We start from the raw sequence: 25264 nt of genomic DNA, 5'->3' as shown, positions 1-25264 counted from the left end.
TGTTCGACAAATATAGTGACACACATCAAAGATACCCAGCTAGTCTTGGTTAATCAGTGTATTTTGAGCTCCTACAGTAGCTTTCAGTTGGGAATCAAAAAGCACTTTGTAAAGTTAAATTAATCCCCACCACACCTCTGAAAGGTGGAAAAATGTTTCCATATGTGTAAACTGACAGACAGATGGGTCACAGAGTTAGTCACCGACAGCCGCAGAAAAAGAAATCTCGATATCCAGTCTGGTGTCCTAAACCTCAGGCTGCACTTCCTGAGAGAGGATAAAACGTGCCAAGTGTTACTGCCCTGACACCGACATGAAGCAACTGCGTAACTGCAGGCCCAGCCAGCTTCAGTAGCTTCTTTTTTAATCTTATTTACCTACAGAGGAGCAAAACACCTTTCCTGCTGGGAAAACAACAGCTTTATTTAAGTCGCAGGAACAAAAGGAAATTATGGATGAATGAAGAGCGAGGGGTCAGGGCAATGACCTGACAGTAAAGAAACTCGAGCTCTGGTCACACTACTACCGTGCAACTGGAAAGAAGTTCACCAAACTCGGTTTCTTCATTATTATTAATTTTTAAAATAACCTTTGAGATGCCCAAAGGGGATGCCTTATGTACTAACTGTTGTTAAGTACGATGCCTAATTCCATTGACGTACACCCTGCAGTGGCAGTAGTCCCTCACAAAAGCAAGCCCTCTTGCATTGTCTTCCTTGAGCAATTTGAGTTTGGCACTAAACTGAAATGGGAACTTGTGACCGGCAACTTTAAAAAAAATTCTGCTGCTGGAGAATATTTTTGGAAAACATAGCTAAATAGGTACTTTACTTTCACGTGACTAGCCTGTCCTTCCAATAGCTAACATTCACTAAGGTATCGTTCCTTGAAAAATGAGTTCTCGGGTAGCCACATTCTCGCACAACCTGTGGGAGACCAGAAGTAGGGCACTACCGGGTGATGGTGAGTTTGGGGGTAATTTCCCCTTGCCTTGCCCACATATACATATAGCCACACTAATGATGAATCACAGGTGGTTGGGGGTTTTGCAGCCCACCTGTGACTTGAGCTGATCTAATTAACACAGAATTGGAGATGGTTGCGGAGCTAGCCTGTGCTCTACACCCGCTATTTGCAGTTGCAGTGCTTTCCCTCTAGCCATGCAGCATCACTTGGAGGCAAGAAGTAAGCACCCACAACGACAGCGCAGAGCCTGACAGGCAGCTGAAGCACTTCACCCAGGTATCGAGTGAGGAGCAGAAGCAGAGCAGCTTACAGCAATAGATCCCTCAAAAATTACTTATAATTACTGTCATATCTACGACAAATTGTTATTGCACGTTTAATGCTTAATACAGCTTTTAACCATGAGGCCCCCTGCCTTTCAGGAGATTGCTCTAGGTGCTCGCACTGTTCTCTCCGTGTGCTATCACTGCCGTGGCAAAATGTGGATTTTTCACAGTAAACTTACCCAAACAGCTCAGGCAACAAAGCAGCAAAGTATACACTACGATTTGATACACTGACTGGCCCAAGAAAAGATGCTTCCCAGATGCATCAGCTTATTTGCTACCACCACAAAAAGGGATTCGGAAAAAACATGTTTGTGGATGCAACACTCGCAGCAGATGGTAATAAAGGAAGACTCAAATTAGTGGCGTTTGGTATCGCCAAACCTAAACTTCAGCTCAGATCAACACTACCCATAATAGTGTTTAAGTATTAAAAGAAATTTACTGGAATGTGAAATAAACTATTACACATTCTTAGTTCTGATTCACAGTCTCAGAATGGCAGTGACAGTAACGTTTTAATAAACATTAGAGTGCAGACACCAATATGACCAAATGACACACTTAAAGTGAGAAAATGAACAGGAGAAACTTTGGCATATTCACCCAAAACAGAACAAAAAAAGAAAAAAAACTGCAGAGAAACTGCTTTTGCCATCAAAACAGTAAATATTTTATTTTAATTTATTACAGAGAATGAGAATGTAAATGAGAAATTGGGATCGCCAATATTTTCTTAAATAGGTATTTTAAGCTTTTGCCGCTAATGTTTGAGTGATCGGCATGTTTGCTGGCAGCCACACACCACTTAACACGTTACGTAAGGGGCAGCGGGTGGGAGCCCGGCAAAGAGCCGTGGCTTGGTTTTTCAGGCTCTCTCTGTGACATATCTGAAGCAAATAACTAGGAATGTTATCAATCAGTGGCGCACGCGTGCGCACTCACACACACCCATATAGACAGTGAAATTTATCCCCCGAGTCAGTTTACTATCAAAGTAATTACCTAAATAGCTTTTGAACTGTCAGCATCTGTCTTTCAAAGAAAAATCAAAGAAAACAATGTGCTAGTATATAGCCTGGAAGACACAATAATATTGTATTACGTTCATATCATTAACTATAGCTACTAAATAAAAAATCCTTCCTGCTTCTACAAAGCTCTCTAGGAGGAAGAAAAAACATTAAATGGAAATAAGAATATTTTGAAGTATTCTGTGTATTTCAAATGATGATAAGATACAATAATAATAGTTAGGACATGCAGTATAAAGCATTTTTTAATTCCAAAGCATCTGCTAATTGTTCTTCATAAAGACTGCGAGCAGGCAGAAAAGCACTGTTATGTATTATTTTTATATGGGAGAAAACTGAGGCGTGACATCTTAGAAACTTGCCTAAAGTCATTCTTAACTTTATACACTGTAAGCAGTTTTATTGCTGGCCTTGCTGAAGGCACCAGCAGAACTACTGCAGTAAAGCCAAGGATTTCACCACTGACTTTAACAGGGATGCATGTTATATAAATATATAAATCTTTGCTAGATCAGGTTCAATACCAGGTAGGGTTCTCTCTAAAAGGACCCTGTGAATGAAGAAAGTATGGACGCTATACAGCTAGCCATGGGACAGAGCCACGCTACAACACAGTTATTGGTTAATTTAGGGTTAATGTAGAAACAGGCTAGTAAGGACATAACTACAATCCACAAACCAGCTAAAAACTGAGTCACATCCAAGCATTTGCTGCAGTGACATGTTTCTCTCAGTGAGATTTTAGGCATGTAAGAGTTTAAATATAAAACTGAAAAAGAGATGATAAGGAGGTTTATCAAACTGAACAGCCTATTAACCAGGCAGTCCTTGCAAGAGTTAAACTCCTACTAGCAATAACATTTTTATATCCAAAGAATAAATAAAAATATCAGGGCAGCAGTCCACGAAATAAGTATCTTTTCTTGAGAGTTTTATTCCAGTATCTTTTCTTGGCAGTTTTTTTCTCATCCATGTTTTAACTATTTTTATCTCCACCCCACCCCCTAAAGTTAACTTCGGCACATTAAATAACCAAACCCAATATTACTATGCTCAGTAAGGGAATCAGGAAAGTGAAATAGAGAAGCCACCTAGCTTTCTTCTATTTAAAAGCAAAGTAGTCTTAGTCATGCCCCCTTTAAAAACATCAAAGTAAAACCCGATATTAATTTTAAAGAGAACTGCTCTCCCCTTGATGCACACATGGACTTGCTGCTGACGTCACCTAAAGTACTATATGTGAGGCCATGGGGAGCCGACCTTACGTTCATTCAGCAAATGTAGTCCCGTAAACAGATCTGACTGGCTGAGGTAAGTTCAGAATTTAAACTCTTCTTTTCTCTGTCTTTGAACAGAAATGTCAGACGTTTATTACCAAGCAATGAGTATACAGATTAAATAATGTACTGATTCGGTATTACTGGTATGGGTGTTTGGGTGGATGTGGATATGTGCTTCTGCACATGTGCAAACTCCCTTGATGCTGCCCTAATCAGTGCTACAGTGTTTTACTATGAACTGGCAGGTAGCTTTTCAAGCCAGTAAATCTTGGAGCTGTGAGGACATAAACATCTAAAAACTGGCATTTTTCATGAAGCATTTAAGCCACCTTTACTACACAATGACTGTCATCACTTACAGCTACCTACCTTGCTAAATTAAATGACTTCATCTGCTTGATATGGGAAGTCAGCGTAATAAAAGGAAACTTTCTGACTGCTTTTTACTCAGTAAGCCACAGCCACCAGAAAGAAACCAATAAAATAGGAAAAAGGCCCAGAATTCAAACCTACTTGTCTGTACCTACAGATTCATGCAATGAATCTTCTGTGTTTGATAAACAAAAGTCCTTTTTAGAAGAGCAAGCCAGAAGGAAGTTCGTTATTTCAGCATGTGGACTGTCTCAATCTTTTGGGCTTCGCTGGAAGACTTTGCAGAATGAATAAAAACAAATGATGAACAATTACCATCTTTTGCCATTACTACCCTCAAGAATTAATAATCTGTGGGGACAAAAACTCAGCCGTCTGCTCTGTAACAGACCAACACACTACTATTTCGCAATGCTGGAAAGAAGCTGTCAGTGAATATTCTTTATTTGCTGTCATAAAAAAATTTTGGTACAGTAGACAGCAAACAAAGCTTGGTATTTAACCAGGTTAGTGACTTATTGTCAAGGTTACAAAAGGCATAGACAACATTTGTATTAAGACTATTTCTCAGAGGTTATTCATTGTTTCACTGTCTAGACAACAAGCTTGGACTACTAGGCTGGAGAGCTAGCAGTTGCTAGTGGAATTAACGCAGCAGCAGCAGCAGTAAAAACAGTAAAAACTATGTATGTGTATGTATATATACTTCATTTTGACAGACTGGTAATTGTAGCTCAGCAACATTCATCACTCTCAGCAGCTCTTTGAGGTACTTTTAGTACAAAGAAGAACTGGTTTAAGTCCCTTTTGTCATCCAACACTCTGGACGAAATTTAAATATAGTGGTTTGGCCTCCATATGTTCAAACAAAATAAAGCCACTGGCATTTGCTGTTTTAATTAGTTCAATTTCAGTATATTTTCCTCTATTAATAATCTTTCTCTTTTTTTAATAAAAGATGTATTTGATTTAAATAGAACCTCATTTTTATTTCTGGTCAAACTAAGTATCTTCACTTGGAAAAAAAGGGGAAAAAAAAAGAGCGAGAGAGAGATTCCAGAACCATCTGATTTTGCTGCTTTGTCATAAATCCTCATTTTTTGCATTTTTGATGCTTTCAGAAAGTTTCCTCCAATCGTCCTTTCAAAGATATCGCCCCCAACTAACCTCCTGCTCTAGAGTCAAATAGGAGCAGCCCCGTCCAGGCAGAGGCTCCACTGCAGCCTTTCAGCTGGTCTGTGAGATGTTCTGCGTTGGTGTGGCTCAGTTGGCGCTCTCTGCTTCTCTGCAGGCTGAGAGTATCGCGTTGCACTGCGATCAACCTCCACTATTTCAGTAGCTGCCAAATTCCCTCTCAAAATTTAGCTTCCCCTGTGTGCCACTGGGCAGGTTCCCCCTCTACCACTTTAGAAATATTAGCAAAGGACTAAAGCTCACTGTCAGCAAATTGCTCCTATTAAACACCCCCAAAAAATAAACAGAGAAGAAGATACTAAGTAGGCTGCAATAAATATTGAATTTATCACAGTTAAAAGCCAACAACCACACATAGCTTACCTCCTTCACTTTTGACTCTCTCACCCTCCTTCTCTCCCCACTCCAAATACAATACTATCCACAAAAAGTAATGCAAAACGTCCACATCTGACATAAGTTTGCAAATATTTTTCAACCATTAATTTGCAAATACAAAATTCACACAGCTCCTGAGAAAGTGTGCATCTTTCACACATCTCCTGGGGGTCTGTGCTTTCTTAGTCAAAGGTTTAAAGCCAGTGTTTTCCCCAGGAATAAGCTCTCTCCCCTTCCCCCACCTTCTCGCTCTCCACATCTAAACGCAGAATCCCTAGCTTCCTTGTCTTCAGTTTACAGATTATGAGATCCGGAGTGTCACTCACTGGATTACTGCACATAACCTGAGCACTACCCAAAGCTTACTTGTCTTCAACTTGTCCAGTGTTACTTAAATGGAATTATCCGTCACAATCCATATCCCGAATCTGCATAGCCCACTTATCTCAAGATTCTGTGTGTCACCTACCAGATTATCCGTTTTAATCCATACATTGAATCTACATAACATATGTCTTTAATTCATGGGCTCTGACGAGCTATAGTATCACTGAATGGATTATTTCTCTTTATCCATTATTGGCAGTCATAAGACTGTTCTGTGCATACTCTCTCATGCCCTGTCTTCTGAACGTATAAGCAAGATTAAAGTCTTCAGCAAACACAGCTCTATCGTACATCAAACACGGCTTGATATAAATACCTGCACTGATACCTCATGCAATTTGGAACATAGATTCTTGGACAAAATAGATGTCTGTGTCATAATGCATTAAACATTAGGACTGGTAGGCTAATCTCCCTTTCAATTACACTCACGCATCTGGACTTACTGCAGTAAACTCTTTGGAGTCACCTAGATTTATGGGGATACAAGGGCGAATTGATTCTGCCCTAATGATGATCCCTTTTATGGCAGGTGCAGAAAACAGTTCATCAGCGTTGTTTAGGGACTAACCTGTACAACGGAGAGGGATTTTCAAACAAACAAACAAAAAAGCAGGTTCGGGCTTGCCCAGCCATTCCTGAGAGATTCAGGCGCAATCGCCGCTAACAATGCCTTCGCTTTGACAGAAAACCAGCTCCGAAAGATTAGAAACAAGAGTCAGGTTCGCCTATTGTTCCGCACACCCATTCACAATTGGCTAAGTGGGGAACATATAAAATATGTATTCTTATTTCTTGACAACTCTCGATAAGTGCGAGATGAACGAGATTAGCAAAAAGGCCTTGTGTACGCTGGGGCAGTTTTAAAAGAGACTTCTCATTGTGGTTAAGGCTGCCACCGTCACATCAGCATTAGGGAGACCTAGCACCTCACGAGGCACATAAACCACAGAAGGCCACCTGAGGGGCCACCACTGTGCCCTGAAGCCCGCTCAGAAGGGACCCAACACCAGTGAAACACAAGTCTCATGTCCGTTTTCTACGTATGGGGATGGCCACTGTTACTGCTGGATGTGGAATATACTTCTTATATCCAGTCATATCAGTGGCCCATCTTACAGGATGCATCTGCTGCAGTCACTAATGTTGGTTTGGAGGAAAGCAACCAGTGTCACCTTGAAGTTCAGAGACATCAGAAGGCTGCGCTGAAAGCAGAAAGAGAGCGTAACTCTCCTTCCTGTAGATGATCAGTTTGAGACCTGATGCACTCTCTGCTTCACTGAACACGTGAACTGCATTATCCGTGAATAATCCAGAGGCCTTTTGAGGCCTGTTCTCAAATATGACAGATATAGGTAATTTTGAATAAGCTTTAACCAATTCAATATATAGTTTTACAGTTTTAAAGTATTTCAACTTAACTGCATGTTTTGTGTGTTTGACTAGAGACTGACTTGTTCTGAACAGAATAAAAATTGCATGGTTTTCAAAACAAAATTTCTTAAGAAATCTCCATTGCCGAGCTTGTATTACTTATTTAGCCTCATACTACCTCACTAAATACACAGGCACATTTGAATTACCTTTCTACAGATACGACGGCTTCTAGATTTTGCCCCATTTTAAGTATAAAGATATTCCCTTGCAATACATTTCAATCAAGCTCGGGAATGTAACGTTATATTTCCTTTTTCTTTAGTAACTAGACATCGATAGATCCTTTTAACTGAGATCTTAAAGTCTAAAACTAGACTGTAGATACTCTGTGATGGTTCTTCCATTTTATAGGCACACAAATGAAGAAAAGGAGGCTTAAAATAGCTGCTCAAAGTAACAAAACAAGTGAGAGGAAGAACTGAATACAAGACTAGGGAGTCTGGCTGCTTATTCCAGCCATTCACAAACTCCCCCACTTCTAATAAAATATTACTGTTTTCTAACTTAAAAAAAATAACACTAATAGAAAATAAAGGCTTCCATTTAATCTCCCTTTCTTTTAAATCTCTACCAGAGAATAAAATTCTGTGGTAATAACATAGACTTGGGCATTAACAATATGTAGCCTAGTGCTGAGACTTTAGCACATGACGTACTAAAACTCCCCCAGATCTAATGAAAAACACAATGAAATTTTGAACAGTTAGATGGAAAAAACTATTCAGTTCATAAGACAGTGGGACAGTACAGCTTCTAGTGCTGTCCACATTCCAGGGTGTATTAATAATAAGACACTACTTGTGCAGTGTTTCCAAATATCACTAATAGAGAAATGAAAAAAAAAATGCAGCTGCCAAGCTAAATATAGAGAGAAGTTAATTAAAAAACTCACAAATGGAAAACTTAATAACTCCACATTCATATAGAAGGACAAGAATATTTTCTGGTATAATATATGTGTGTTTGTGCCCACATATATGAGTATAAAACAGCTCAACTTGCACACCTTTCATGTTGTCTCACTAAATACAGCTGCGACACAGCTGACCCATTGTTCGCGGGCCGCTCATGGCTGGCGGTGCCATGAAAACCACATTCCTGGGCACTAAATAATCAGCCGCCATGACCCCCCAAGAACCTGTAAGTCAAATTCATTTACCCCCAGAGGGCAATGCTCTATTGTATCCTCACTCCCTTCCAGCCACCTAGGAACAATGGACAATAATTGCAACTGTCACGGCAGTCAGCAGGAAAAATAAACCAATGCCTGTTTTCACAGCTTACTGCCAAACCTGATCCAAACACCTAATAACCATGCCCCCAACCATAGAAGCACAGTTGCACTGAAAAGCGTCAGATGTGAGGCTTTTGAACAGAGCTACAGAACAATAACTCAACTTGTGCTCAAAATATGAAGCTAAAAAACAAAAACTAAAGCAAAGCAAACTCTTCTTTGAGGCTGTGCTGTTGCTCCCCATCCTCCCCCCGGGCAAGACTGAAAGGACTGTTGAATTTCTTTCGTGTGAGCATATAGCTGCTGCTGCTGCCGCCGCTTTCAAGTTTCACTTGTGAAGAGGAAAGAGAGGAAGGGAGAGAAAAGATTGCCCTCCAACAGCACAAGATCACAGGGCCGTGAAGCAGCCTGCCTTCTCAGTACGCAGCTCTCTGCAGAGCAGCTTTACTTAGAGTCCAAAGGGAGAGGAGACTCGCCGGGAGGACTTTTAAACTTCCAGCAGATGGAGAGTTAAAGAAGCTCCACCAATGTGCAAGAACTGCTGAAACACACACCCAAAAGTGGAAATGAAAGCTGCCTGTGTACCTTAGGCTTCCAACATCTTAAAGATTAATCAGCTCGTTGCAGATGATGATGTTACATTAAAACAATCTACTTTGAAAAAACAGGAATCACACGGAAGCCCAGTGGCTACCCTACCTCTCTCTGACCTGTTGCTTTACACACTTGTAGAAAATGTGCTCTGTGGGAATAAGGAACTCTGGGCTGGCCCTCTGTTATAATAATAATATCTCAGCCTGTTTGGGGCTGAAGCACTATATTCTGTTGTAAAGTTATCCTACATATGTAACAAATATGTATTTTGAATTACAGCCTCTTAGGGCGAAGCTAGGGGAAGTAAGTGGCATACTTTCCTGCTTGTGTAAGTCAGTGGACTAGAGCAAACTAATGCTGTTGGCTCATTTGTGACAAGTTGGAAGGCACCTAGAATTAAAATAACACTAAGTTTGCAAGTGTACCAATATGTTAGCCTCTCTGAGCAGACTACAAACCAATTCCACAGGTCTGGCTTCATGGCTTTACTGAATGTTGCCATCTCCTGTGCAGAAGGTCCTTAAACCTTTCAGGCACAAGTTTTGGGAGCTTATCTGAATAAGCATCTCGGCACTGGGGCCAGCCCTAGTAAACAGACCAAGTAAAAATAATGGGAGAAATACAATCCAGTTTAAAGACAAAAAAGTAGAGTTCAATTTTAATCTCATACCACTTTAACATTTCCAAAAAACATTGGCTTGGATTGTGCTACTCCAGATGTACGCTGATATAAATGGGAGAAGACTCAGAGTCACTGTTTGTTTTCAGAGGGATAATGGCCGCTCTGAAAACTATGTATTTTTGACACACATGTATTTTGAGTCAGTTCTTCATCACAAGTAAGTCGGATGAATTACAAAACTATTAAATTACATGAAAACAACTACAGGTTCCCTACAATGACCTCACATACATAAAATGGGGAAGTATCTTGGCAAAGCAGAAGCTACTGCTGCTGGAGAGTGGTCAAATTTTGTCATTTTCCTTCTGGAGTAGGGCTTTAAAAGAACATGCTTTAGTGCACAGATGTTGTTCGCTGTCTTTTAAAATGTGTGCTGGCTAATTTCAGTACCTAGAGGTATCATTACACAAACTTTGCTCTTTTTTTCCTACACACAGAAAAGTCAAAAAAATCGACATCACCAAAATCTGTACCAAAAATAGCAAGGAATTCTGGTCACCCTCAGATTTCAGAAGCTGAGTTCTACTACTGTTCAATACCACATAAGCCTACATTTGATACGAGAATTGACTTTTATTTCAGCCTAACAATAGGATGCGTCCTGTAACAGAACAAAATATGCAACAAAAGCCTTATATAAGTTCATTCACTTAGGACAACATGCCATTTGGTTTCTTTCTATTAATTACAGACAGAGAGCATACACTTCATTTAAGTCCCAAAGTAAGACATTTCAAGGGGAGGGGAAGGAAGAGGAACAAACAAACAAAGTTGCAAACAGGCAGTGATCAACTCATTTTTCATTCTCAATTTGCTTTAGCACAGAAACAGTGTTACCTTTTATTTCTCCAAAGTTCCCTGATCCCATGGCAAGAAGCTTGTCTTTCCAGTCCTTTGATAGTAGCTTTTCAATACTGGGAGTTTCTGAGTGAAGAGGGGGAAAAAAATGTAAGCAAATCAACATGACTGTCTTCACAATAGAACTCATTAAAAGTCTATCTGCTAAAAATAAGGCCAACCCTATTCTGGGCCCCAGTTCGTAATGACTTCATCAACAAACTGATAAGAGGGGAGGGGAAGAAGAAGAAGAAGAAGAAAAAAAAAGAATGTGTTTTGTCACCTGCTGTTTCAAAACCATTAGCTTTTTCCTCTTGTGGAACAAAGCCATAGTAATTCCCTATGACAATGGGCACATATAAACCTGCAGTTCATTGTTTTTCAATTTGGTGAACAAGTTCCTGCTTATAATGGATGCTTGTCAAATTCAGGGTGTTAGGCTGCAGTCAAAAAATAATTATGTTGATAAAATGCAGAGTAAAGAGAGAGAGAGGGAGAGAGAGAGAGAAGCAAAGAATTAGCTCCTAAATCTGCTACATGTAATTATATCCCTCTGAGTGTTTACAATTACATCCACTTTATAATGTGTGTTTAAACATCGTGTGGTGGTAAGCATACTGTGGCAAGATTTTCCAGTAACACGCACATTATAAATAATAATAAAAAGTTGGGTATGAAAAATGCTTTAAAAGATTGCAAAATCCAGAGAGAGAAAAGGCATTGCTCAGAATGGAAACCCATTATTTGCTCATTTCAGATTCTATCACTTCCTTTAAAAATAAAATAAATTAAATATATTTGTTCAGTATTTTCAGAAAAAATGCAGTGAGGGTTTGGATGGATCTGATATTTATGTCTATAACTCTTGTATTCTGACCTCTTTTTGTGTAGAATTTTAATGCATAAGTAAATATAAATGCTAATAAAATTCAGAGAACATTAAACTCAATTCCAAACAATGTAATTGTATATTCTTGTCAGCATTTAGATGGGTACACAATTACAATAGCTTTCAATCCCACGATTAGCACTGCATTCAGTTAGAAAATGGAGTGTACTAAAAGATAAGTGTCCCAGTATGTGCCATCTAAATAACAATACCCACACTTATTATCTGGATCTAAGACATATACTGCTATTCTCCACATTTCTGTTTATGTGTATTTGTATTTGTTCAGGCATTTGTTTACCCCCTACTAGGAGCATAAAGGGAGTACATGTTAACTTATCAAAGGGACCGTCTGGCCTAGAGACCATACGATTATTAGCAACTGGTTAATTTTCCCCATAGTAAAAACCATTATGAGGAACCTTCATTATCTCGTTTGGCTAATTCTGCCTACTTTCTTGAACCCCCAACTTAAAGCTCTAAGGAAGCAGTGCTGCAAAATCTCTGTGCCTATTCGAACAAAACTGCATCACCGGGGTTTTTCCCCCTCTCACTTTTTTCCTTTAAATGCTATTAACGTATCCTTTTTTTTCCTCTTTACAAAAGCATTTCTCGAATACAATGAAATGAGCAAGCACGAATTCCTGTTAAGTAAACCAGCACATGCGTACACACATACACACAGAGCATAATACTAATGTAGAAATAGCTATGTTGACAGAGGCACATGGATGCCCTCTCGCTTTACAGGCTTCTCCCGTGCTCACTGGCCCATGCATGCAAGCACACATACACGCGTGCACCGACACACGCCTGCATCCTGTGAGGTGCTGAGCGCTTAGCAACTAGCAGGAGCCAACTGCCAGCAGACGGGAAATTTTCCGCGAGACACGTATATTCGCTTTGCAATGCCCAGCCTCCAATTTTCTCTCGGAAAAGTGTAACTGGAAGTTTCCTGCTCTTTGAGCGGTAGCTTGAATTCAGGTTTGTTCCTGTCCCTAAGCAAGGATTCAGTAAGCACGGAGTCCAACCGTACTGGTTTGTTGTTACAGAGCCTACAAGTGCAATTAAGTAATACTGCCGGCGATGCAAGGAGCTGCCCCGCAACGAGCGTTTCTCAGGCACAAGTTGCCATAAGAAGATTCTCTAGACGCTGTCTCAAATACTTCCAAAGTTAGCACAGGCCCTGTAAACACTCCCAAAGGAAACCCTTTCTTTGAAACGTATCTGAATAGGTTGCATAAACACCGCTGCTTTTTTTTTCCCCTGCGCTTTGAAAACTCTGGAGGAGCACGTCCACAGGCCAGAGCGAAGGCGGCCGGCGTGGCAGAGGGCCGGCTGCCAGTCCTGAGGCGCTCACAAACCTCTGCAAAGCAGGAATGCAGCCCTGGGCACCCACCGGGGGCTGACAATAGGCTCCAGAAGCTGCCGGCACCGAGAGCACAGCGCTTTACTTTTAAGTCTATTGTCAGCAAAGCCCAGGACAAAGCTTTTCCCCTGCAGCTAGACAAAATAGTCGCTGTAGTGTGCTCCTATAGGCACACAAGTGCTCTGCTCCGCCCGGGGGGGCCGCCCGCAGCCCGGCTGGGCCCGGCTCCTGCCGCCCCGCGGTACCGCCAGGTGCTGCGGTGGCGAGCGGCCCGGGCATCCAGCGACCAGCCAGGAGCGCCTGCGATGCAGCCGCATGCGACTTTATTTAGGGTTTTTTCTTCTTTTTTTTTCCCGGCCTGGTCAATAAATACCTGATTGACTTGGCGGCCCTGTCTGCAAGCGCGCAACTCCGATTACAAATTGCGATGCCTGCAACCCGATTCCGCTGGTAATTCAGGAAGAGCTACAACAAACAAGCGAAGAATAATGAACGCGAGGGATGGCCCATGTATCAATGACGGAGTTTCTGCTCGACTGGTGAAGATCTCAGTAGGAAATCATGATTAGAGATGTGAAAGGCCAAATGGCAAAATCCCAATAGTAACAATGCATCTGTTCATTAATGTGTGAGTATGAGTAATATGAAAATTTAACACAATTATAAGCCCCTCTGCAATCCTGATGGCATAAAATAGATTGTGGTGATCTAATCAGCATTTCCCCTGTTGAAATACTGTACGTTAACTATTTAAAATAATATTATATAGATTTTTGGTTAAAAAAAAACCCTTGTAATCATATTTAATTGATGTACTAACTTAGTTTCAAATCTCTCTTGACTCGAACTGCAATTTTTACATACGGCACTTCAACAGAATTTTGATATAGAATCAGCAAACAACTGCCTTTCGCCTAACATTAAAAAAGCTTTAATTCTTAGAGACAATAGATTCCCCATCCCTACAGCTGCTTAGACCTAGAGATCCATCTTAAATTAAAGCTTGTTTAATTCTATTACATACCGTGTTAACATATTGTACTTACATAAAATACTCTATTCATACGCTCAACCTATCACATTTCAGTACTGCTTGTGAAAGACGTTATGCACCATATCTTGGAAACAAACACTTATTATGTCATTTATGCACTCCATTAAAAAAAGATTTGAAATTTACACATATTAAATAAAAATAACTGTTTAAAAGGTTACAACTGTAGAGCTTTCATGAATTATACAGAAACAAAGCAGTCTTGTTTTTTTTTTTAGACTACATTGGGAAGATTATGCTCACAAATTAAGACAAGAAATAAACACTGTATCTTGTTTGTGAAGCCCTCATTCTCAGCATTCATTAGAAAGTCAATAAAACTTTTAATGCTTGCACACGTAACGTACAGTGTAAAACTGGAAAGGTGGTCTGCGCATGGGAACTGCTCTTCTTAATCCCCACCCTAACACTTATTCTCCCCTTGGATTTTACTGAACTATTTCTCTACGTCTGAGTCAAAATTTGACAAATCCTGGATACAATCTACATACCAGGACAACTAATATTACAATCTATGTTTGCATTTCCACAAAGCTACCCGCTGTGTGCTCTGCTGTTCCCAGTAGCACGACTGTTCAGAACGTCTCTTGATGCCATTTTCATGGGAACCCAGGATTCAATCGCTGGAGCTAAGATGACTCTCCATCACCTATTTGCGATGTAGGTCCTATGACACAAAGCAAACCATTTCCAACTCTATCCACAGCACAGTATGACCACATCTACAAAACAGTTGTGAACAAGTTGTTTGTGAACAGCAATTCATTAATGTTCATGAAACTTCTTAGTTCCAGCAATGCTGTGTTAAGTGTTGTTATAAAAGAGGATTATGGGTAGGGCAGCAAAGAGAAAGACCGAGACAGAGAGAACAGGAATCATTATGTAAATGGTGGCAAGAAGGAGACGGCCTGAATTAATAGAAATACAAACTAATCCACAAAAAAGATTTCTGCCATTTCCATTCAGCGCAGCTATCAGTCATTAGCTCTTGCTAGAGATATTTAGCACCTCTGGTGTTTCACCCCTGCCTCTACTGCTCACATATGCTTCTTTGCATGGCTGCGGATGGCAAAACCCAGGTGAACGGCCCTCCAGCCATGCCAGCAGCATCGCAGCAGCGCAGCGGCCCTTCAGCGCCCGGCACTGCCAGCTGCTTGGCCGGCTCCCTGCCCTCGGGTGCCGAGTGCACTCCAGATTCACTCCCTCATCCACGACCGCGAGACCCGAAGACTGATGCCAGCATCCAGGAATTCTGCCACTGGCCTTCGGCGCACTCTCCATAGGGTAACAGTCCCATTAACTGCTCTCATCTGCGTATGCACGTGCACACATGCATTTGTACATGTTGTGCATACATATATACATATGATGAGTTGCTCTGTCAGTACTAAAAACTGAAGGATCTAAGCAAATTAACAGCAAGCCCCTTTTTGTCTAACTTTTTGTATGCTAATAAGTCCCTCTATTTCTGTATTTGACCTTTAAATGTGGCTTCATTGACTTACTTGCTTAAAAGCCTTAAAGTTTCACATTAAGAGAGGAGCAGTTTGTTTCCAGGAAGTGACCTATACTACAAAGCTGGAGTAAGAATCACCGTTTTTAGCACTGCCTGGTAGACTGGTATTTAACTTAGCCTCCTCCTAAACGCTGCATTATTTTTTTCTAGCATTGTACCTCCCCTTTGGGAGTGACTTAACCCTACTCTGGATACAGTGGCAGCGCAGATGCACGTGTACCCGAACCTGCCGCGGCAGCCTGCCAAATGCAGCCCCACAGCGCAACCTTCCCTGCAGGCCCAACCTCTCCAGTAGCTCTTTTGAATCCATGCTCTCGGGTCAGAGTCCTGGAAATCCACTTATAAAAGCTTAGTATGGTCTTCACTGCCAAATCTCTTCCTATTACCTCTTTCTGTTCCCGCTGATTATTTACTAAAAGCAAGACCCCAGTCTTTCAGCCTCACACGGCTGCCTGCTTCGAGAGAAAGGGATGTAATTCTATCACGCTGCAACAAGGTGCGGGGCGGGCAGGGGCGTTCACAGCTGAAGCACTTCCAGAAGAACCGTATTTGAAGAGGGAAGGAGACAGCAAAGCTCTGATATTATAAAGAAAAGACCACTGCTACAGAAGGGAAAGAGGCTAAGATAAGTCAACTGCAAGTTAAAGAGCAGTAATGCGAGTTCTGGAGCCTCTGGCTCGCGCTGGGTCTGAGCTTGGGTGCTCTGTTCCACAGAGCTCCCTCCTCCGTAACTAGTGTGAACACTTCTCTTCCTGGGATGAAAGAGAGAGGCTCCTTAGGACAAAATAAAAGAACGAGATGTTTGGCCTCAAGAAGGATGATGACATGAAGTGTAGCAGAGTGGAGAGAAGCCAGGAGTTGCTCAATACCTAGCCAGACCACCAGACATTTCCTGCCAACACATGTCATTCCTGGAGGGAGTATTTGGTCGGCACAAATGATCATGAATAAACTTTAACATTGGCTGATATACCCTCCGCTTCTGGCAAGCACCTTCCTTTATACTATGAAAGAGCTGGCAGACAAATATCATCCATCCATTATTCATCCTTTTCTTCTGCTACAGTCATAAATACTTTACACCTGCTGGCCACAGTCCCACCCACCTTTTCCACAACCCTCACCTATCCAAGTGCCATCACACTGACATGCTGCTCTCTGTTCCTGCGCCACAATGAGCCTTTTCTGGTTTAAATCGGGAAACAAAATGAAGGGTTCCTTTAAAATAACAGACAGCATGTGCAGACACAAGAAATTTTTCTTTTTGTACACCCTTTTTATTACAAAAGTCTTACTTATAAAAAATAATAAACAATTTTCATAGCAAAGAAAATAAAGCAGTATTATGAAGAAATGGTTGATATCAGCAGGTTACATAGACATACAGCATCTGCATACACATATGCTTCTCCATCAACAGAACCATGCTTTTAAGGAACTACATGCAGCTAGGCAAGACACTATGAATCATGAGCAGACACAACACAGAATCTATTTAAGTTTGGAAATCAAAGACCACACAACATACAGTTTTCTCTTGCAATTCAGGCACTACTGCAATTTTTCATTGGTCTAAAGGCATTTTAGACTTCTGGAGAGATAGTGGGAAACACCTCTGTAGAGGTAAATATTGTACAAATGTAATATAGTTGTCACAACAGGAGAAGAGTCTGACTGTAAAAAAATTCAGGTGTGATAAATAAAAATGTGATGCTAGGTGAAAGACTAACTGGGGCTTCTATGACTTGCCGTAGAGTAGCATGTTGGGTATTTTTTAAAAAAAAAACAAAATTTTTGGGGGCGTTGGGCACAAATTCGATTTGTGCCCAAAGATTTGAACAAAATATTCAAGTTTTGATGAGATATGATGAAGCTATGGTGCTTTGGCCAACACACCATAGTATGACTCTTACTACACCACTCCATCATGACCACTGTGCAGAAAACACCTGGGCTACATATGTCCGTGGGTGGCTTCCAAACCTACTAAAAGCTCCCTTCTCTGGCAGGAATAACCAGGCTTCCTGCTCTTGCAATCTCCAATCCCAACCCCAACCACATGTTAGTTCCCATATCATTTTATTTCAGAGGACAAAAATAACTGCTCTATACAGAGGTGACGATGGTCACCTGTAGTGCACGACAACATCAGGTCACCATAGTATTCTTGTTGCACACACTTGCATAATTTTGTGTACACTTTATAACAGCAGACTTGTTTGCAAGTTGCTGGTTCTGTTTTGCAATATGCATCATGCTGCATGAAGTGTACGCTATTTGAATGATAAGACATCTATATTGTGATTTCTGGCACAAGAGTACTTCTTCTTGCGCTAAAAATAATAATTCACAAAACTAGAAAAGTTTCCATAGCACAATAAAAAAATTATTCAAGACTTTTAAATCAAAATCAGTAGTCTGTGAATGTCACAAAAACCATGATTTTACTCAATCTACAAATATACAAGCAGCTATTTTTACAACTGCTCACCAGTCACACACTCTCAGTTTTGCAAGAAAATATTTCCTAAAAATACAAATACATTTGTTGGGAAGAAAAGGTTTGAGTAGTCTTCAGATACGCTATACTACTAGTTGTTGAACTAATTATCCCTTAGGATGCAAGTGAGGAGTCAGCAAACCACAGCACAAAGCAAGAACACATGGCTAAGCAAGACAGGGGGAGGGCTTGGGGACGCCTTAAGCTAGGTTTGCGGCCAAAACCAGCATCTCACTGAACTACACCCTCAGGAACAGTCAGGCTATTGTCTGAAATTTTTATAGTTTCCATCACCTGAATGTACTGGCAGTTGTACTGTTAACTGTGTACTTTTCAGGCTGTTTCATTTCAATAAATGGTCACTTCACTCATTCACTCCAGGAGCAGGGTTACACTCTGGATATGACATACACCACGCAATGAAGTCAGGTTTGTCATGTAATACCTTCCACCAGCCCTTCACTCTCCCAGCAGCAGACTCCATGTTCATTTTAGAAGTACACAGGTAATAGTCAAAATTTTCTCAGCTTCCATTCTCTTTGTTGATATAAAGCTTCAGAGGGTACAAAAATGCTAATATTTCTGAAAGTCTGTCTGTCATGCACTTATCTGGATTGACAATGTCTACATCAATAATATTTCTCTGAAGCCCTCCTGAGGCCTGCAGAAGCAAAAAAACACCTTTTGATTCACACAGCATTGAGTCAGGGAACAAGCATGCGGGACCACTATCACTCAGAACGACAGGGAATCCCAGCTCATTCAACCTCTCTGTTATTTCTGGCACGCTAACTTGTAGAGTACATGCTTTATTACCTTGCATACCTTCGCGACAGCAGACCCCATCGAGGCTCCGAAGAGCATGCTGACTACCCTCCAAGCAATAATGATGCAGGGTTGCAAGCTGCTATATGAAAATTGCCACCTGTTCCTCTATTGTCAGGGTGGTAGTCATAGTTATAGCTGGACAGTGGTGTGCTTCACACGCTCCTCTAAGAACCTGGCCTTTTCCACCAACCCGGAGCTGCTGTTGCTTGTCTCAGATTTGTATGAAGATGTGGCTGCGTTACTCACAGAGTAGTCACAAAAGCACCATTCCTCCCAGTTTAATTATTCTAAAAAAAGACTGGAAGAGCGCAGGGTTTATAGTCACTGCTCGGCTACCCTCCATCTAAATCCTTGTCCTGGCAAATGCAATAGTAGGGCATGGCCAGTCCTTAGAGTGGAGAATTCATTCAATCCCTGCCTTTGCAGTTCTGCAGCAGAGCAAGTGGGTTCCCCCAGAGAGGGCCACACTGAGGCACTGCGAGCAGTACTGCATACCATGCACAGAACAATACAGCTTTTGTCACTGAAATTGGTTGGGACTCAATGTTTGGATTCCCAAAGGCATTCAGGAGCATAAATCTCATTCTGGAAAGGAATTACGCTCCCAACAGCCTTTGGAGATGCAGGCCAGGGAGCTGGCCGAAAGAGCTGATCGTGAACACGTTCTGCCAAAAGCGGCATTTCGCTGGCAGAACTTTTGCTGGAACATCTTTTTCAGTATAGTATACACAATCTTTAGAATGATCCCAATTCCCCATTACCGCCGTTTTCTTCATCTCTAATTAAATAAACTGACAAAAAGGAAACAAGTTATTTAACCTTACTAAATTTTTAATCCAAGATTAATTAAAAAAACCCCACAAACTAAAATTAAATTTAAAAAATGTTCCCTACACTCTTCCTTGACATCCAAAAATATAGATTAATAAATGAAATGGAACAACTAATTTTCAAGCAACTGAACAGCAACCTTTTCCTTTTTCATTGATGTTACAATTACATAAGTAGTAAGCTTTGGAAAAGAGGGGCAATAGGAAAATAAAAAATTCTCCTGTGGATGAAAAAAGAGAACTTTGCCTTAATATGTGTCCTTCAACTTTTTAATGCCCCTTTAGTACCAGGCATCTCTACATGAAAGAAGGAATTGATTTTCTCAAGAGTGGTCCACCCAGCAAAAAAACTGTGTTCAGTTGACAGAAGGAGGCACTATACCAAGCCTGAGCATCACTGGAACTCTGAAACCACAAAGATGTTTTAATATTTCCAGAAACTATTTCAAGAGTAACAACATATAAACAGAGACATCTGGAATTAAATACCATTAAATTTCAGTTCAGTTTTATTTTTCTGTCTCTGTTAGACAAAGATATTCCACTGAAATACATATTCCTCTGAAAGAGATGTTTGTATTATTGCTATCAACATACCCAGTTTCTAATTAAAGGGCCATAATAGCTTGCTAATATTAACAGAGAACAATGTTTTTGGTCTGCTAATTTTTTACATCTTCAGAACATCCTTAGTAAACAAGAGGGCTTAAAAAAGCATTTAGCAAGATGGCTATACACTAACTTTTTATGGGTATTGACACTGAATATTAAAGATGTTCTAGGGAGACTCCAGAATTTATCCCTACATAGAAATGTCAAACTCTCTTGTTTTTAAGTAAATAAAGTTTTCTTTCTCAAAAAAGCACTCCAGAATAACAAAGAAGTATATCATCTAAGTAATCCTAAAATATGTATCTAGAATCAGTTTTTGGCTAGAATTTCAAGGAAATCCTTCTCAAACCCAAACCGCTCCACTTACAATACTGCAATTCAACAGCAACAACCTAACACTCTGCACACTGTTACTACAGCATTTTTACCTGAAAATCTCAAAACAGTTTTTTAAAAATAGAAAAAAAATGAGGCCTGAAGTCATCTTAGTTTTCCCCCAAATCACAAAAGCAATGACTGCATGTGATGAAGTGAAGGAGACAACCCTCTAAATAGTGTATGCTTCAGCCCCGGCCACAGCCATTGACTCATACTACCAAAAATATGCAACTTTGGCCCCTAGATTACAAGCTGTAAAAGGGGCAGTTGATACTTGGAGCTCATTACTTCTAAGCCTTTCTTACATGTCACCTTTACATTGACAAAGAGGAAAGACCAGCCTTAACTGCCAACTTAAGAGAGCAATTAAAAAAAAAAGTAAAATAAATAATCTTTTCAAAAAGCCACAACTTCTGCTGCTAAGGCTTGGCTTGGGTTTTGGGGTTTTTGTTGTTGTTGTTGTTGTTGTTGTTGTTGTTGTCAGCTATCACTGTTCTCAGAGCATGGCACACACTCATCCGTTCGTTTTGCCTGGCGTTCCAGCAAGTTTTTGGCTCAGGTTCGTGGTGTGCTCTTCTCCTGAGCTCAAGGAAGAGGAGTCTTCTGCTCTGGGGACCAGGGGTTGGAGAACCAGGGAGGAGAGGGACTGCACCTCTGAATTCAAGTCCTGAGATGTCCTAGTGCAGCTGCACCAAAGTCCATGTTACTGAACTAATTGTTGGTTTCCACTCTCCTCCCCCACTCTCTTTTTTCCTTTTTTTTCTTTTTCTTTTTCTTTTTTTTTTTTGACAGCTGTCTTCCTATCTTCCCAACAGGTGCTATTAGGCCCTGAACAATGGCTAAGGCTTTTAAGCCACTGCTGTTGACAAGTGAAAGGGAACAACAAATGGCTCGGTAGTGCTCTTCTCCCCAGGTCACTCAACCAATGGTAATAGTTATTATTTTTATTTATTAGCTCTGCGGCACTGTCCTCTATTGTGCCTCCCCCAGCCTCCCCTTTCCGTGACAGCCAGGAGCTTTTTAACTTTTAATAAAAATGGGCAAGAGCTTAGCTCCTGAGCTAGCTCTTTCCGTAAAGTGCACAGCTAATGAATGTTGTCCATTTAGATGTGGATAATTTATGATGTCAGGCAAGTGTAGGTGGGGAGGGGGGAATCAAGATATGACCATTAGTTAAACTGCGAGGAGTGACAGAGAGAGTAAGGGGAAGTGCAAGCTGGAGAGAGCGCGAGCTTCTCCCCCCTCCCCCCCCCCCCCCCCCCCTTTTTCCAGAGGATTTGTTTTTGCAGGATAATTACAAGGTTAGGCAATAAATAAGACATTCCCTCTTTTCAAGTTAACATAATTTTTCCTTACCATTCTCAGCATTTCACCCGCCCATATTATGATCCTCTTCAGAGAACAAGGGCAGATGGAAGAAAAGCTAATTTTCCCAAATGAAAGTGAACTGCACCCATTTAAAAATAGTATTATTTATACCAAAGAGGATCTTAAATGATGCACTCAGACTTTTTACCACTAGGAGAAAAAAATATGCCAAGGATGTTCCTAGCCTAGTCATGAATACACGTGTTCATACAAATGTATTTACTAGCTGAGGTTAATCAATTAGTAAACTGTATATAAGAGATAAGCTGCATCAAAGACAAATCCTGTACTGGCACGGTACTGGCAAACCAGCTAAACACGCAGGCAAATCAGGCAATTCCACATCCAAATAAAACCAGTGAATGAGCAAGTAAGTCACCTGGAAGCTCAAATATGCTTGAAAGTTGAAAATATAATACTAAAAAACATCAAAATATTGACATATCATGAAACTAGTTGGTTTAGAGTCATATGTTATCAATCAAACTGAGGTAATAGTGTATCCATCTTTTGATCATCTGGACCTATTTATTTTAAATTACAAGTTGACATAATTGTATAGTGAAAGGGCTACAGTCATCAAATTGATTGTGTACTTCTTAGATTAAACGTGCACTATTAGAATTTGAGCCTAGTGATAACACTGAAAGAACTTTAAAATATTCATTTGGGATTTTAACAAAACAATAAAAAGGATTAAAAAAATTGAGAACAGAAAACTAAAAAGGATATCCCCCCAAAACAATGAAGGAAACATACAGTATGCTCAGATTTCTATTCTCTTTAAAAATATGACAGACTGTTTTACCACTGGAAGTGAGAATTAAAGCACATACGCCTGATGCTAAACAACTACACATCCTGAACTCCTCTTGCACAACATATGTGAAAACAAAATCTCAATCGTCGATTGCCAGATGCCAGAAAGATACAAACAATAATAAAAAAAGATGCACACTATAAATCAGAGCTTCTGAAGTGCAGGTAGTTTCACAGTAAATCAGGATGCTAGTTGGGATGTAAATGATATTTGCATGGAATCATTGTGTCAAATTAAGGAGAAATTATTAAAGCTAATGTCATCTTTCAATTTGCTTAAAACAATCTTCCAAGATTTGCACACAGGCTTCTCCACCAAAGTACAGCATTCCATCTGCCTTGACAACTTGTTCTGTTTGTTCTCACTTGTCTCCATTCATGGATTTTTTGGACTCTGTTATTTTCGGCGTAAATAGGGAAAGGAAATACACTGGGTTTCCTTTTGATCTAGCATTTTTCTTCCTGAGTTAGGGAATAAAATCAAGATCACAAGTGGTTCAGCTATGTAACAGTTCTGACAAGCTATCACCAAATAAATGAAGAGAAACCAGAGGAAGTCTATTATGTATAGCTCTTTAATATAATAGTTCTGGACAAGGGAAAGGAAAGTCGGAAAGGAAAAGTAGAAAAGTCAAAGACAGAAGGAAAGAAAATAGAGACAAAGAAAACAATGCAGAGAAAAGGGAAAGGATAAGACTAAGAAAAGGGCCTCGTTTGTCAAAATCCAAGATGTACCTGTATTACACAATGCAGTGAAGGAGCAGGACAGTCAGTGCAACTCTCCAGCCACTCCCTGACTATTGAAAATGAATGCAACCATTGACCTCCCCCATTACCCAGCCCTCCAACAGATAACTGGAGCAGTCTAGGTAAACATGGGAGAGAAGAGCCAAAGAACAGTAACACTGAACTTCTGCTGTCAGAAAAGACAACAGGATTTAGATTCAGACAAGCCATTGCCTTCAAGTCATTGCCACTGCTTAAAAGGGACAAAATCTTACTTCCTTTCTGCCAGAAAGGAATTTTACTCATGCCCTGCAGCAGAGCTTTTCCTGACTATTTTAGGGAACTTGGACTACCTCCATTCACCTCAGGATACTACAGCTTCCGCTGCAAATAGTTACCCAATTCCACAAGAAAGATCATCTGCATTCAAGATGGCTTCATGAATCACCAAAGACGAGTAAGAGCATGAACAGAACAACTTCTTCCCAAGATTTAAGATCCTTCGCTGAAAAATAGTTCTTGACACAACGATAGCAATCAAGAAGCACTAAACTCTTTTGGCCTGGTAAAATGAACACAGTCCCCTCAGAAATATGGAGAATGTCAACATTTCCTCTGATGAAGGGAAGTTACTTTGAAAGGAGAAATAATCCTCTCACCTGTGTGCTACCAGTCTCATCAACCGCCACCAACAGTTAACCATCTCCCACTTTGTCCAGTAAACTTGTCCTAGTCACTCTGAGAGCTAGTATGTTCCAACACAGAACAAGGAAGGAGTAGGTGTATTCATTCTCCCAGATTTCTCAGAATACCTGCTCCCAGGTAACACTTGGGATGACTGAAATGAGACCTTTCTCATAAACAAACCCAACCACTTCTGCACTTCCAAAGCTTTCTCCTGTATAGTACCAAAAGATCAGTGAAGAGGAGGTTGAAACTGAACTGAAGCAGGATGAAGATGAAGTTCAGATGAATAAAGAACCACCTGGAAGGGATCACCTTCTCTGAAGCATCTGCAATTTAGCATCCTATTCACTCTTCATTTCTCAGGTGTGATGGCAAGCAACATTTCACTTCTGCTGTAAATGAACAGAATCTGCACCTTGTTTTATCACCTAAAAATCCAGTCCAAGTGATCTTTGTGATCTCTTGTCTTGATTATTTCTACCTTCCATGGCTACAAAAAGAACAAGTCAACTTCTGAAAAGCTCTGATTGGTACAGAAGGCAGCAAATCATCTAGGTCAACAAGAAGCTTCTTGAAGAATATAAAGTTCTAATCTCTGCTCTGTCTCTCCCAAAACCCTGTCTTCATATTCACAGCCCACATTGGGACCACATCTACCTATCCAAAAAAACAGACTCCCCCCTGTGACTCTAACCTCAAGCGTTGCCTAAGTTATAACTGAATAAAGGAATGGGACACAGAAACCATAATGGGTTGCCTGAGAATCAGTGAGACAAATCTTTAAGAGAAGCTGGACCTACACTCAGGAAAGTACCTAAAAATGATCCTCAGCCAACAATAGAAGTGGATGTTTTTTTCTACAAGTACTGGGATAGCTGCTTCAAAAAAAGACCTGATATATAAATGAAGAGCACATTAGATGAAAGAACAGATCTGTGAAAAACCACAGTTTTACTGCTGGAATTCC

At 40.5% G+C, this 25264-nt stretch overlaps 1 protein-coding gene across 12 annotated transcripts in view; it reads right to left on the bottom strand.

Annotated features, from left to right (window-relative positions):
• The window catches only part of SOX5 (SRY-box transcription factor 5), a 651412-nt gene that overhangs the window by 155099 nt on the left and 471049 nt on the right, over positions 1 to 25264 (bottom strand). For all 12 annotated transcript variants that reach the window (XM_064515931.1, XM_064515936.1, XM_064515914.1 and 9 more), the window contains one exon: positions 10722 to 10808. In XM_064515931.1, coding sequence (XP_064372001.1) covers positions 10722 to 10808 — 87 coding nt within the window. The remainder of the gene's footprint in view (positions 1 to 10721; positions 10809 to 25264) is intronic.

This window comes from Dromaius novaehollandiae, chromosome 1 (genome assembly GCF_036370855.1).
Source record: "Dromaius novaehollandiae isolate bDroNov1 chromosome 1, bDroNov1.hap1, whole genome shotgun sequence".
NCBI classification, from domain to species: Eukaryota; Metazoa; Chordata; class Aves; order Casuariiformes; family Dromaiidae; genus Dromaius; species Dromaius novaehollandiae.
The sequence above is the reverse complement of the archived record's forward strand: the minus strand, read 5'-3'. Positions and strand labels throughout refer to the sequence as shown.